The 15,954-nt window shown below is 44.1% G+C and overlaps 1 protein-coding gene across 5 annotated transcripts in view; it reads right to left on the minus strand.

Annotated features, from left to right (window-relative positions):
- EFCAB11 (EF-hand calcium binding domain 11) overlaps nucleotides 1-15,954 on the minus strand; it is a 188,133-nt gene that overhangs the window by 19,973 nt on the left and 152,206 nt on the right. The window contains exons 8-9 of one of the 5 annotated variants that reach the window (XM_027120298.1): nucleotides 5,220-5,260; nucleotides 1,110-3,388 (exon numbers count right to left, since the gene is read on the minus strand). The exons of 2 other annotated variants lie outside the window; for them this stretch is intronic. In XM_027120298.1, the coding sequence (XP_026976099.1) occupies nucleotides 3,336-3,388; nucleotides 5,220-5,260 (94 nt within the window). In that variant the 3' untranslated portion in view covers nucleotides 1,110-3,335. Of the gene's footprint in view, nucleotides 1-1,109; nucleotides 3,389-5,219; nucleotides 5,261-14,941; nucleotides 15,375-15,954 lie in introns of those variants that run through there. 2 more of the 5 variants (XR_003435604.1, XM_027120300.1) reach the window with 2 other exon arrangements.

The following is a 15,954-nucleotide window of genomic DNA, read 5'->3' on the forward strand; positions in this document are numbered from 1 at the left end:
TACAACAACAAATATGTATTTCTCACTCTCATTCCATGTGAGAACTTGGGCTGAAAGAGCAGTGCCTATTGGGGTTACGCCTTTCTAATGGCAGACAGAGAGGAACAAATGATCAAGAGTAAGAGTGAAGTCTGCTATAACCTCTACCCTTACCCGTCACTCAATCTCTCCTGCTCGCATTTCATTTTGCCCATGACAAAGCACCAATATCAAGGGGGTGGAGAAGTATGCTCCAACCATAAGAGACACTGCAAGTCACATGGCAATGGGCGGAGATTGGAAGGGTGAGCAAATGATTGAGGACTAATATGATCCACCCCACCAGTCAAATCAATCCAGTTAAGTTAAACTGGTTATGTGGTTCTACCCACCTGAGGTCAGGAACCCTTTAGGACTCACTGAAGTCCCACAGGAGTGCTGTGGCCCCTGCCCCCTAAGGGGACAGATAACAGACGCTGAGCTTCTGAACTGCTTCCAAGGTGCTCTAAGGACAAACTGATCCAGAGGGGCTAAGCTTAAAGCAAATATGGCTACATCTCCACTCCCTGCACGAAGGTACAATCAATGAAAAGAGCTTTGTACCTAAAGAAATCATTTCATCATCAAACAACTAGGAAATGATAAATCCCTGGATGCCCTTGCAGCCATCAAACAAACTAAAGGTACCTCGATTCTCTAGGAAAGACAGTCTGGCAGTCTCCTTAGAACAGGGGAGAGTGGTATTCATATCCTGGCTGCAACACCTGTATGATCAATGGTTCTATCATCATCATCATCACCATCATCACTGCCACAATCACCACCTTTTAAGGTCCAGTCAGCTGCCATACTCCTGAAGCCAGCCAATAGCACCCCAGTTGGCCAAAGGGGCATCTCCATCCCAGATAACTGACCCCTGTCCTAAAGAAATGAGCCACAGGCTCTGGTTGCCTGATTAATTGGAAAATTACTAAGCTATTTGAAACTGCCTAAAAATGTATCTGTAAAATCCTAACACTAGATAGTTTCGGAAATAATAAGTGTGTAGTAAATCACAAGCCTATTCCACTGCAAACGTAAAAGAAGGTGTTCCAGGAATATGAGAAATGAAAAGGAGAAATGCCTGTTTCCTATGGTAAGTCACTTCATATCTGAATCATTTATTTATATAACAAGTCTTTCTGGACTGATTAAGGGAACTGCCAATTACACTCACCATCCTTTCTTCAGGTTACAGAGAAGCACGATGTTTCTTCTTGCTTTACATGAGAGTGCCTGGGCTGGAGATGTGTGTCCTGGCAACCAGACTCTTCCCCATGTTTGTCAGCCTCTGGAAGGATTCAGTGCTCAGAGGGAAGCACTTCTCATCCCGAACCAATGGCAGAGGAGAGAAAAACAACAGGGTCCTTTCCATCCCACAGTGCTACTGAGCTTGCCTGAGCCTTTGAAAATGGCCAGAAAAGAAAGTACAGTATTTTCTTCTTTATGCATTTTTAAGCTCTAAGTCTTTCAAGGCCCAGTTCAAATCCCACCTCTGCTGTGAAGCCTTTCCAAATTCCCCCCAGTGAGCATGATTTTCCATCTTCTGAACCCCAACTTATATTTCCTGACTTTACCCCCTCTTCGGCACTGTCTTCGCTCCCGGTAATGTTGGTTAACTTCTCAAGTAGACTGTCGCAGGTAGTGATTTTACAGATTCATTCCAATCTCCTTCTGGGTTTCAGAGCAATGAGTTCAGGGGTGAGCCTGTGATCCCAGCAGGACCATCCAGCACTTGTTCTGCGTAATTAAAAATATATGTTGGAAGAGAGAAGCTCCTGTCTTGTGCTGGGTCATGAGCTATAAGGAGATTTTAAGCCTGGAATTTCTGAAGGCCATCTTCCCTGGACTTCTGCAGAAAGCCCAGACTGAGAGATGGAGAGCCCTAATGACATCGTTTGAACCCCTAGATCCAGCTATGCCTGCAATTCTTACCCCAGACTTCCCAATTACGTGAGCAAATATACTCGTTTTGCTGCTTCAGTGGATTTGAGTTGACTCTTAACATCTGCAAGCTAAGTGACTAATCTGTTCACTCAGAACTCAAGAAAAAGGATGCTTAAAGATTCTCTGGACCACAAAGCCTCCAGAATCTTTCCGTCTTGCTGCTCTGCTCTTGTCCTTACGCGGTTGAAGCTGACTGCCCCCACCTCTGGGTTCCAGCTGGAAATGGGTAGAGCACACGGAGGAGTGCACAGCCAGTGTCTGAAGGGCCGGCTCGGGAGCTGGCACAACTGCCTCCCTCAGAGCCCTATGGTCAGTACTTAATGTCACAGCTACACCTGCAGGGGCCTCTGGGACGTGTAGTCCATCCAGGCAGCTGTGTGTCCAGCCATGACTCTATTCCTGAAGGAAAGAACAGATGTGGATGCACAACTCTCCGTCTAAAGCACACCAGCTGCTTGCAGATTCAGACAGTTGAAATGCCAAGTCTCCTTGAAGTGCATTCAAGGTTGGGAGTGAGGTGGGGAAAAGCCACATCCTAAGTGAAAAGTGCTGGTGAGCGGAGCTCCACGTGGTCCACCGCGGAGGTGTGTTACCAGGGCAACTGCGCTAAGCGGGAACCACATTTCCTAGCGTGCCGCTCTCCATGTGGCTCCGCGCCGGGCTTGGCCACGAGAGAAGTGAGCATGAGGTCCAGAAGGTGGCGGTGAAGCAGCAGCCCTTACACTCTGAAGGTCGGTGCAGGGCACCCCGCACTGCCGCAGCTCGCGGGCCGCAGCTCTTCTGCGGCTCACCTGTTGCAGGGGGCAGCGGCCTGCAGCCTCTCGGCCAATGCCCAACCTCCTCTTTCAGATTTTCCAAGTCCTCGGCCAAGTGCAAGCGTCGCTGCACAGCACAGGACGCCAGCAGCTTCCGTGGGTCACCCTGCATGGAGCTTGGACACTGTGGGAGACAAACATGGGCTCCAGCCGGCCTCGCAGGTCCCAGCCTTTCTTTACCTTAACCTTGAGGTTTCTCAGCCTCAGCACTGAGGCTGTTTTAAGCCAGATGATTCTTTGTTGTGTGGGGCTGTCCTGTGCATTGTGGGGTGTTCAGCGGCATCCCTGGCCTCTACCCGCTAGATGCTGGTAGCGACACTCATGGCAGTTGTGGGAACCCAAACTGTCTCTAGGCTTTGCTGAATGTCTCCTGGGGGGCAAATCACCCCGGGTTGAGACCACTGTCGTCATATCCATGTTTCCTTCCCAATTTCCGGCCTTGTGACCTACAGCAACTTCAGGCCCACTTTCACACGCAGAGGCGTATGACTCAGAGACTCCTTGAGACCTCGCCGCCAGCTCCCACGGTCACAGTCTAACCCCACAGTCAGTCCCTTATCTGGGTGTTCCGCTCAGGGCTGCATTATGACGTTCATGTGCCCCTTCCTCTATAAAAAAATAAAAGATGATATGCAAAAGCTATTTTGGTATAAAAACAAATACTATGTAGGCTGGATTTATTATTAGATATTCATTTTTATACTCATTTTAACTAAAATTAGAGCTTTTGTGGGCCCCTGCAAGGAAGGGGGAGCACTAAGCATTGTGTCTTTGATAGAGGAGTTGGCCCTGGGCCTGCTTCTTCCCCCGGAGCCTAACAGGTGCTCTCACTTCCCACAATTATCTTCTTTGTAATCAGAACAAAAACACATGCAGCAGTGATTTGCTTCTTTCAAGACCAGCCTGACTTTAGGGGAGGAACTCCAAGTACTTGAGGCTGCAGTCAATGGGAGCAGAGCAAAATTGGGCAAGGGCCCTCCATGAGTCTGCCTCTTAGCCCACTAGCTGGACCAATAGAAATGACGGATGCGATTTAGGGAATTCGGGGCAAAAGATGAGTGTGAAATAAAACTCCCTTTTAAAAGCACATCAAGGAAAACACGTGTGTCTCAAGGTGAAATTGTAGACATGTGTTTGCTATGTATTTTCCATTAGATTGTTAATAATCGGATATAAATCATCTAGTGCAATCAGATGGACCAATCCTGGGGTCCCTTTCCCCACCAGTGACGGCTGTTTCTGATTAGCACAGAGCCCCCTGCCCTGACGAACAATGGTCTCCTCTCGGGCCGTGGAGGACAGGAAATTAAGCCATCAGGCATCTTGCCCATTATTCTCACGCTATCCTCAAGCTGTAAATCCATCAAATATGAAAGGCAGAAATATAAATTGGGGCCAAATTGGAGGAAGTTGGAGATGCAGTTTTATTCCACACGTCTCTCAGAAAGTTTGTCCACAAATGTTCAGTATTCACTCTGGAATTAAAATACCCGCTTTACAGCAGATGTTTTATAGACGGGCACCACTGTAGATGGTAAGAAGTTTGTATCAGAGCACCAAATATTTCCTTTAGCAAGAACTCTGCTTTTATCTATGGAAATATCAGGAAATCATTTTGAGTCGAACAACCAAAATAAAGGCAGTGGAGTTTGAGATAAATGTTAGGAGAATTGCGTAAAACATTATATCAAAACCCTTGGCACTGTCAAAAAGATTTCTGAATCCAATAAGTAGCTGAAGAAGAGAATTCAATTCCATTTTTTCACTTTGTCTGCCAATTTTATAGCACTTCATTTAAAATGGAATCTCTAAAGAATCAATTCAAATTAGTTTTACAGTTTTCCCCCAAAGAATCTGCTTTAAAATAAATTGAATTGGAGCATGTGACATAATATGTGAGCATAAAATTCATGTTAACTAGTCCGACGGAAAAAAGTTCTCATAATAAGGAAACAAATAATCACACATGACTGAGCTAAAAATAGTCTTTAGATTGTCAGTTTCAAAATTGAACAAAAATAGGGAGAGTTGTTATAATAATGATATGGCACATTTCCTCCTAATGAAATGGCCTTGAATTCTGTAATAAATTACAGAAAGAGAATCCTCTGGGCAAAAAGAAAAATACCAGACATGAGTTGCTGTCATAAATAGAGTGACAGCAATGCAAATACCTTCCAGCTGGGACTGAGCAGCCTCTGCTGGAGGCTTCATTACTGAAGCCAGAGCTGAGCTGCGGTGAACAATATACTGAGGATGATCCTTCATCATCTGTGGCCCCCTGTTTATAAAACAGCTTCTGCTGCTGTATTTGCTTTGTTCTGATCAGGTATATTGAGTATAAATATTTATTTGAAATCTCTTTATAAAGTTTATTAGGAGTCTTAGGCTCCTTGAGAATAGGGACAATAGCTTATGTGACTTGGTAACCACCCGTACCTATCACAGCATCTGACACGTGGTAGGAATCCCATATGTGTCTGAGGGAGGAACATAAGAACGAATAAATCAATGAATCAATTTAGCGTTAAAATCACATTAAACTTAGTTATTATACCTTAAAAAAAATTTTACAGTTAAGTTAGGAAATGTACTGTTAGTTTAATTAAGGAGGGGATAGTTGGGTTGTGGTGATTTTTTTTTTTCCTCTGTTGAAATCAAGAAACAAATACTTAGGTTTATCACTGAATAAGGCTTGATGGAGATTCTTTTTTTTAATTTAATTTTTTAATGTATTTTATTAAAGGACAGTTGATTTACAGTGTTGTGTTAGTTTCTGGTATACAGCAAAGTGATTCAGTCATACATATATATAATAGTTTACATCTGCTAATCCCAAACTCCCACTCCATCCCCCCCCACCCTTCCTTGGCAACCACAAGTCTGTTCTCTACGTCTGTGAGTCTCTTTCTGTTTTGTAGATAATTTCATATTTTAGACTCCACATATGTGATATCATATGGTATTTGTTCTTTTTCTGACTTACTTCACTTAGTATGATAATCTCTACGTCCATCCATGTTGCTACAAATGGCATTATTCCATTCTTTTTTATGGCTGAGTAGTATTCCATTGTATATATGTACCACATCTTCTTTATCCATTCATCTGTTGATGGGCACTTGGGTTGTTTCCATGTCTTGGTTATTGTGAATAGTGAGGCTATGAACATTGGGGTGCATGTATCTTTTGGAGATATAGTTTGGTCTGGATATATGCCCAGGGTTGAAATTGCTGGATCACATGGCAACTCTATTTTTAGTTTTTTGAGGAATCTCCATACTGTTTTCCATAGTGGCTGCACCAGTTTACATTCCCACCAATAGTGTAGGAGGGTTCCCTTTCCTCCACACCCTCTCCAGCATTTGTTATTTGTAGACCTTTTTTTTTTTTTTTTGCGGTACGCAGGCCGCTCACTGTTGTGGCCTCTCCCGCTGCAGAGCACAGGCTCCGGACGCGCAGGCTCAGCGGCCATGGCTCACGGGCCCAGCCGCTCCGCGGCATGTGGGATCTTCCCGGACCGGGGCATGAACCCGTGTCCCCTGCATCGGCAGGCAAACTCTCAACCACTGCGCCACCAGGGAAGCCCCCCTGTAGACTTCTAAATGATGGCTATTCTGACCAGTGTGAGGTGGTACCTTGTAGATTTGATTTGCATTTTTCTAATAATTAGCGATGTTGAGCATCTTTTCATGTGCCTATTGACCATTTGTATGTCTTCTTTGGAGAAATGTCTATTTAGGTATTGATGGAGATTCTTTAAGGCCCTGCCTGAAAGTAACCATATAGGAGAAGTTTAACTTAGTGGGACCCAATATCTTGGAATTTAACTATGTCTTGAAGTATGGGCCAGTCCCTCTTTCCACAATACCCATTTGAGCTTCCTTGCTTTTCCACCTTACCTATCCTTCCATTCTTCAATCCACCCATGCATCAGTCTATAGCCATCTATCTGATCATCTGTCCATCAAATACTTAGGGGTACAGTGATGAACAATAATAAGAGCTAACATTTACTGAGTACTTACTTACTCTATGTCAAACACTGTTATTAACACTTTATGCTAATTAACTCATTTAATCATCCATCATCCGCTTCTATGAAGGATGTACCATCATATTCCACACTTAACATTCAAAGCAACTCAGGTGCAGCGAGATGAAACACGCTGTCCAAGATCACATCACTAGGAAGTAGGGGAGACGAGATGTGAACCCAGAGGGTCTGGCTCTAGAGCTACCACTCTGCTGCACTAATTAGGCAGAAATGCTCTTGACCTTCACAAGCTCTATATTCTAGTGGGAGAAACAGAATTTAAACACATAATTATGTAATTTTAACCATTAACAACTGCTTCGAAGAAAAAGTACAGGCGTTACAAGAGTATATAAAAGGGACATGTAGCCCAGTCTGAGGAATTCAGGAAGGCCTTGCTGCTGAGGAAGTTGACCCTTGGGTTGAGCCGTGAAGGGTGGGTGGGTGGTGAGGCATAAGCAGGAAAGAGTGTTCAAGGCAGAACAGCATGTGCAGGGGAAAGAGGTGTCTGTGCTGGGGACCCATGGGGCCTTTGGTGTCTACTGATGTCAATATGATCAAAAGTCAATTCTAACATGAGCCTCTTCTGATGCTCTCCATCCCACTGACTTGCAACCTAAGTAACCCAGTTATAGAAGGCAGACATCTCCAGTTAAGGAGACAGCCTTGTCACCTTCTCCCTCACCCAGTGCCCAGCATATCCACTCTTGCCATCCAGTGCCACCAAATTTAACCCACTGTCCCCATGGATCTATCAGATCCACTTGTTTCTTTCTGATCCCACCCCACCTCCTGAATACAAGCCACTTTCATTTATTACTTGGATGTCTGCAGCATTCTCCTGTATCCAACACTCTTCCAGAAAGCACTCCAGAACCCCTCACATCCGTTGTCCACCTGCAGCCAGACTGATAATTTCCAAAGGCAGATCTGGTCATTCCACCTCTGCCCTCACTAAAAACCTCCGATGGTCTCCCATTGCTCTCGAGAAAAAGACAAAATTCCCTGCCCTGGTTTAGAGGGCCCTGCATGGCCTGGCTGTCCCCACTGACAATGTCAGTGTCATCCTAGCCCCATGCCGTGTCTCACAGCTCCTCAGCCACCATGGTTGCCTCCCCCTTGGTCTCTGCTTCCTGCCACGCCCCTCCCACTGGGAGGCTTGGCAGTGCCCTTCCCTCTTCCTGGAATGCCCTTCCCCTCCACTGTGTTTAGTTAGCTCTTAATCATCCTTTAGATTCCCATTTAATCCTCAGCAAGCCCACACTATGTCCCTGCTTGGGTACCCATTAATATCTGACCCTTCCCCATTAACATCTCCATCTGAACCAGATTACTCTCTGTTATGGCTGAATCGTGTCCCCCAAAATTCATATGTTGAAGCTCTAACTCCCAGTACTCAGAATGTGACTGTTTGGAGATAGGGCCTTTAAAGAGGTGATTAAGTTAAAATGAGGCTGTTACGGTAGACCCTAATCCAATCCGACTGCTGTCCTTGTAAGAAGAGGAGATTTGGACACAGACATGCACGCACACAGAGGAAAGACCATGTGAGGACATGATGAGAAGTCTGCCATCTGCAAGCCAAGGACAGAGGCCTCAGATGAAACTAAATCTGCTAAAACCTTGATCTTGGACTTCTAGTCTCCAGAATTGTGAGGCAATAAATCACTGCTTTTTAAGCCACCCGGTTTGCAGTATTTTGTTATGGCAGCCTGAGCAGACTAACCCTTTCTTTCATAGAAACTGTCATAGTTAAAGTTAGTTGTCAAAATTAGTTGCAACTTAACTTTCATTTCATTATTTGATTGCTATCTCTCTGATAAGAATGCAAGCTCTGTAAGGACAGGAACTGGGTCTGGTTTTGCCCACCATGGTATCGCCAGAGCCTGGCACAGTGCCTGGCATATAGTAGGTGCTCAGTAAATACTTGGGGCATGAATGAATGAACAGACAAGTAAAAACATATGAGTGAGTGGATGAACACACATGGAGAAGAAACAGTAATTACACAGTGGTTTTACCTTTGGAAAGATTCACTTTGGGTCTGGGCTGTGTCTGGAAGCAAGGGCACCTTGTCCTGGCTAATATGAGTATTAACATGCATTTATGTAATTTCACTAGATACAGCAAATTCCTGGAATTTCAAGTTTTTACTCCCTCAGAGCAACACTGTTCAGTGAAATTTAATCTCATGGATTTTATTTTTAAAGAGGCAAATAACTCTAGGGTAAAAAAAAAGATAATGCTAAGAGACATAAATCCAGCATCCTTGCAATTGGAAGAAAATATCTTGTTTGTATCAAACCATGATACAAACGGCATGCTTGATTTCCGCTTGGAAAATGTCCTTGATGGTTTCCACGGGACAATGACACAGTGAGAGCACCGTGGAATCACCACACAAGAGGGAGGGTGGGACACATGTGAGAATTTCTGTTGCAGTTTTAAGAGGAGTCTTCTTTTCTGAGAAACTCATTATTCACTTAATTATTCATTCTGTTTATTTACTGTAGAGTTATTACACATAAATATGGTGCAAATCCCTGGAATCCTCAAACACCAGATGCCAGTTTCCCTCTGCAGTCCCAAAAGACATAGCCAAGCCATCACTGTGAGAATTAAAACAACAACAACTAAAACCCAATTAAAATTGTGCCAGCATGTTCATTTCCAAAATAAAAACCCTGGGAATGAATAAGCTTTTAGTCACTCCCCTGACTGCTTCTGCAAAAGAACAAACACAAAAAACTTTAAACTAAAACTGGCATATAATTAGTATTTAAATCACAGTTACAATGAACCTCGTATCTGCACAGAAAGGGCATTGGCTAAGTCAACGTCGTATTATTTCTCCCATTTTCAAAAATCACGTGATTGAAGAAAACGGCATTTTGCTTTTCAGAATTTCTATGTGTCTGGCCAAAGCCCAACGATGGTGGAGGAAGAAGCCAAGATGGCGACATGAAGTTTGGGGTCTTGGAATCCACAGGTTACACAACCTCTTCCTCCTCATGATGTGAGGGGGCCTCACACCCAGGTGCATCTCACCCACCTGAGTATAAGACTGGGCACAGGAGGGGATGAACATGCAGCCCATGTTCTTGGAACAAAGGCCAATAGAGCACAGAGGAGGCCTGTCTCCTTCAAGAAATTGTTGGGAGTGCAGAGAGAACCACACGACTGAGGGCAGTGCAGGGCTGACCGCTGGGCTGGAGGACGTGTGTGGGTGTGGGGAAGAAGGAGAGGTCGGGTGTGTGTGTGTGTACGTGTTTACAAGTCACCAATCCTCAGGTGATACTGGCTCCACGAAGAACCAAGTGGACTTTCTGATGAGCGTGTGACTGTGGTCACCTCCACTGGAGAGTCGCAGAGTGATAGGAGATCTGTCTGGCCTGCCTCGCCCATACCAAATCACAGTCTGCCCAGGGGGTCACTGTGAGACCCGAGGTAACCTTGGAGGTGCAGGCAAATGAGTGCGTTAGTGGAAATACGTGAAGCTCTTCTGGATAGGCCAGAGGCCTGCGGTGCCTCCCCTAACCCGGAGCTCAGACCTGAAAGGCCAGGGGTCTCCATTCTCAGCGCTGTGGTTATAAGGGCGGGCTCAGAAGACAGGCTGTGCAGGTTCAAATCCCAGGTCTGCCACTGACCTTCACTCCTCTGTGCTTATTCCCCATCTTGACAATAAGGATAATGCCTCTGTCTTAGAGTTGCCACAAGAATTATCTGTGATAGTGCGTGTGAAGTGCTGACAGCAGTGTCAGCCAATGGCAGGCACATACTAAACACTGGTTTCTACCATCGATGCTGGTAAATTCCAGTCCGTGTGGCAATTTATCACAGGGCTGAGCTTTGTGGTAACACTGTTGTTTTCTACTTTGTATTTCCAAGGCAGCTGATAAACTGTTTGTTTCACTCCTGAGCAACAAGCACTCCTATTCCTGGCACCTGAGATTAAAATAAATTCATTGCCTCCTGTCTCACAATGCCCATGGCCATTTTTGTTACCTGTTGCAAATATTTTCTAGTCACGTAGCCTAATCTGGGGCCTTTTTGCTGAGAAGGCAAAAACATTTTCTAATCTTTTTGGCAACCACAGTGTAAAGTATCAGGTCCATAAAAACACAAAAGGTCTTCATTACTAATATATGGAATAGGAACTCTGTATAATATTTCATTATTGCTTTCTTATTAACATAACATTAATAATCTGTAGCTGCTTTCACAATTCCTGGGCATGAAAGCCTGGTATATTAAGTTATGGCTAAGATTAGATATATTAAACAGTTACCTCCATGATATCATGAAAGAAACATGACAGAGCTGAGAAAATCAATTTAAATTAAAATAAAATCATTCTGTCTTATGCTTCAGTTTTCAAGGCAGCTGCTCTTAGATCAGCTCTGACGTGACCTCACTATCTGAGGTCTGAAGTTAAGTGGGTGCACCCAGGCCTTTCCTTCCGGGTGTTTCAAGTCGAGTTGCTCAGTGTCTTCACTTGGGTGGGGCAGGGGTGCAAGGGGAGATGAGGAAGCAGGGGCAGAGGGAGTGGAAGGTTAAGTGTGTGGCTTATGAGTTTACAGTCACACCACTAGTCAAGTTAGGTACCAGGTACGGTAAGATGGCAGCATGTTCATAAGACATAAAAACATCGAACTGGAAGATCGCTTAGAGACAGCTAATCAATCATTTCCCAAAGTATAATCCATGGAACATTAGTTCTTTAAGACGGCTCTCTCTATATCCTCACGTGCACATAAACACACACACACACACACACACACATACACAAACACAGAATTACATGGTCCATCAAATAAGTCTGAGAATCTCTGCATTGTACCCATTCCTTGGAGTGCCATAACGGACTTCCGCATTTTAAAGTTTCTGTGAACTCCTACAGTAAGAAAACACCCATTTGTCATCTTTGACCAAGTATTTCCCCAGCTTCCCTGGCCACGGCACCCTTTGTTCATATAACACTTATTTACGTCTAACAGGCAATGAGCAATCTTATCTAAGTCAACCTCCTCCTTGAAATTGATGAGGAAGAGGAAACTGAGGCCCAAGGAAAGTGTTTGACTTGCCAAGGAGCACAATTCAAACACTGAGTGGAGAGGGGAATTCACATCTTCGGATTCTTAGCTCTGCCTCTCAGAGAAACTTCCCTCTCATTCATCAACGTATGCAAACCTGTCATGCACAGGCACGGTGCCAGACACTAAAGACGCAAAGATAAAAAATGGTCCTGGGGGCTTCCCTGGTGGCGCAGTGGTTGAGAATCCGCCTGCCAATGCAGGAGACACGGGTTCAAGCCCTGGTCTGGGAGGATCCCACATGCTGCGGAGCAACTAGGCCCGTGAGCCACAACTACTGAGCCTGCGCGTCTGGAGCCTCTTCTCCGCAACAAGAGAGGCCGCGATAGTGAGAGGCCCGCGCACCGCGATGAAGAGTGGCCCCCACTTGCCACAACTAGAGAAAGCCCTCGCACAGAAACGAAGACCCAACACAGCAAAAATAAATAAATTAATTAATAAACTCCTACCCCCAACATCCTCTTAAAAAAAAAACAAAAAGGTCCTGGCTTCAGGAAGCTCATAGTCCAAAGCTGGAGGCGGAACTGGAAGTGTACCGACCACACTACAATGTGAGGAGAGCTCAGAAGTGACTGCTGTGGGAGTGGGTCCAGAAGAAAGTATGACTCATCTCCTAAGGGGTTAGGAGTTAGTTGTCACACAGGACGTGAGGTTGGCACGGGGCCTTGAAGGGTGAGCAGGAGTTTGCCTCAGAATGTTTTTATCTTCCTTAATCCCTTTCTAAGGAGTCCCCACAATAGCTCCCTTGTGTGGAATGATGTTCACATAAATCACCACAGGATTCTGTCACCTGACTGGACCAGGATCAGGGCCCCAGGGCAGCCAACAGGAGTGTCTAGGGAGTGCTGTCCAACAGAACCCTGTGCAATGATGGAAATGTTCTCTTTGGCGTGGTTCAACGTGGCGGCCACCAATCATAGGTAGTTATCGAACACTTGAAATATGGCTACTGGATATGGCTATCCAGTGAGGAACTGAATTTTTTTTTAAATTTTTTGCAGTACGCGGGCCTTTCACTGTTGTGGCCTCTCCTGTTGCGGAGCACAGGCTCCTGATGCGCAGGCCCAGCTGCCATGGCTCACGGGCCCAGCCGCTCTGCGGCATGTGGGATCTTCCCGGACCAGGGCACGAACCTGTGTCCCCTGCATCGGCAGGCGGATCCTCAACCACTGCGCCACCAGAGAAGCCCTGAATTTTTAACTTTATTTAATTTTGATTAGTTAAAATTAAATTTAAGTAGTCACATGTGCTGGTGACTTTAGACAGCAGAGTTTTAGACTGATTAACAGATTCACTTTGTGATTCCAATTTAAAATACAAGTTGGGGGACTTCCCTGGTGGTCCAGTGGTTAAGAATCTGCCTTCCAATGCAGGGGACACGGGTTCGAGCCCTGGTCAGGGAACTAAGATACCACATGCTGCGGGGCAACTAAGCCCGCATGCCACAACTAGAGAGCCTGAGCACCGCAAATACTGAGCCCGCGCACTCCAGAGCCCGCACGCCACAACTAGAGAGAAGCCTGTGTGCCTCAACAAAGAGCCCGCACACCGCAACGAAAGATCCCGCATGCAGCAACTAAGACCCAACACAGCCAAAATTAATAAATAAATAAATGTTTTTTTAAAATACAAGTTGGTTTAGACTTACGATTTTGAGTTGAAATTCGAGTTTACAAATACTATTGAAACATTCAAGAGACTTAAGACATCAGATTATAGAGTCTACTTAATTATACTTAAAATTTATTTAAATACATGGGAAGATGTATTTGTTCACTGGAGAACTGAAGGGCTTTAAAGAGAATTGATTCAAGGATTTGAAAACATTAAAAATAAGTCCTCTGACCAGTGGAATTAGCTAGAAATCAATAACGAAAACTAGAAATGCCACATCCTTTGAAAATTTAACAACGCATTTCTGTACAGCCCATGTGTCAAAGAAGAAAGTACAACAGAAATTAGAAAATATTTTGAACAAAATATTAATGAAGACAAGACATACCAAAACTTGTGAGATGCAGCTAAAGCAGGGCTTAGATGACACTTACAGTCTTAAATATAAGTATTAGAAAAGAAAAAAGGCTGAAAATCAGTACAGTATTTGTCTTTCTCTGTAAGATTTATTTCACTTAGCATAGTGCCCTCAAGATCCATCTATATCGTCACAAGTGGCAGCTTTTCTTCTTTTTTTATGGCTGAATAATATTCCATTGTATAGGTACAGATACAGATATATTTCATATTTTCTTTATCCACTCATCCATCGATGGACACTTAGGTTGTTTCCATGTTTGGCTATATTAACATATTTACAGGCCTTCTGAGACTGGCCACAGGGAGAATCTAGGAACCATACCTGTGGGTTTTCTCAGTGCTGTAGGAATTATGAAGTTCAAAAGACATGCAAAGGGCTTTCATTTCGATAGGTCCAAGGCCAAGGGATTTCCTCCTTTGAAATGTATATTGCAAGCAGTATTATAGGAAAGCTAGGCACTTTTGTTTGTTTGTTTTTTTGAGGTTCTCCAAATGCAATTCAAAAGCAGATATATGAGGTCTCTTCTTTGTCAGAAACCAACCCATATAACAGGTTGTGAGCGTACTTCCCTACGGCAAAAGCCTGACCCCACTGGGACACTGTTGAGAGTTCAGAGTCCTGTAAAGTTGCCATTAAGTGGTGGTTTTCCATTTTTTGCTAATGTATCCTATAACATTATTTTGAAAGGCTATATATAACCCCTTTATATATTTTTAATTGACATCTAGACTTGTATTATACATTTAAAGTGGCAAGGGATATAATTTCCATCATACAGTAATACCTGAAAATTTTAAAATAAACTTTTATTTTAGAACAGTTTTAGGGGCTTCCCTGGTGGCGCAGTGGTTGAGAGTCCGCCTGCCGATGCAGGGGACACGGGTTCGTGCCCGGTCCGGGAAGATCCCACATGCCGCGGAGCGGCTGGGCCTGTGAGCCATGGCCGCTGAGCCTGCGCGTCCGGAGCCTGTGCTCTGCAACGGGAGAGGCCACAACAGTGAGAGGCCCAAGTACCACAAAAAAACCCACCAAAACCCAAAATAGAACAGTTTTAGATTTACAAAAAAAAAATCGTGAAGATAGTACATATTTCCCCTACACCTCACACCCAGTTTCACCTATTATTAACATTTTACATTAGTATCATATATTTGTTATAATTAATGAAACAATTTTGACATTACTATTAACCAAAGCCCATGCTTTATTCAGTTTTCCAGGGTTTTTATCTAACGTATTTTTCCTTTTCCAGGATCCCATCCCAGCTATCACATCACATTTAGCTGTCATGTCTCCTTAGGCTCCTCTTGGCTGTGACATTTCTCAGGCGTTCCTTGCTTTTGACCTTGACAGTTTTGAGAAGTGCTGGTCAGGTATTTTGTAGAATGTCTCTGAATTAGGATTTGTCTGCTGTTTTTCTCATGATGGGACTGAGGTTGTGGGGTTTGAGGAGGAAAGCCAGAGAGGTTAAGGGTCATTTTCATCACATACATAAGGGTACCTAGTATCAACAAGATTTATCACTGTTGATACTGACCTTGATCACCTGGCTCAAGTAGTGTTTGTCAGGTTTCACCACCGTTACTCTATGTCTCCCTTCCATACAGTACTCGTTGGAAGGTCACTCTATGCAGTCCACACTTAAGGAATGGAGAGTTATGCTACACCTCTTTGAAGGCAGAGTACCTACGTAAATCATTTGGAATTCTTCTGCAAAGGAGATGTGTCTCAACTCTGCCATTTATTTATTCAATCATTTATTTGAATCAGTGTGGACTCATGGATATTTATTTTATACTTTGAGTTATAATCCAATACCACTTTATTTTGTTACTCAAACTGTTCCAGCTTTGGCCACTTGGAGCTCTTTCTATTGGTTCTTGTGTCCCTTTGATACACCCCTACCAATGTAAGTTGTTTTTTTTTAAATTTTGTTTTGTTTTGCTTTTTGAGCACTTCCTCACTTTCTGGCTCATCTTGCATATTTTACCACACTAAAAAAAAAAAATT

The sequence above is a fragment of the Aethalodelphis obliquidens genome, unplaced genomic scaffold (assembly GCF_003676395.1).
Source record: "Aethalodelphis obliquidens isolate GAN/ISIS:26980383/991018 unplaced genomic scaffold, ASM367639v1 scaffold21, whole genome shotgun sequence".
Classification (NCBI taxonomy): domain Eukaryota; kingdom Metazoa; phylum Chordata; class Mammalia; order Artiodactyla; family Delphinidae; genus Aethalodelphis; species Aethalodelphis obliquidens.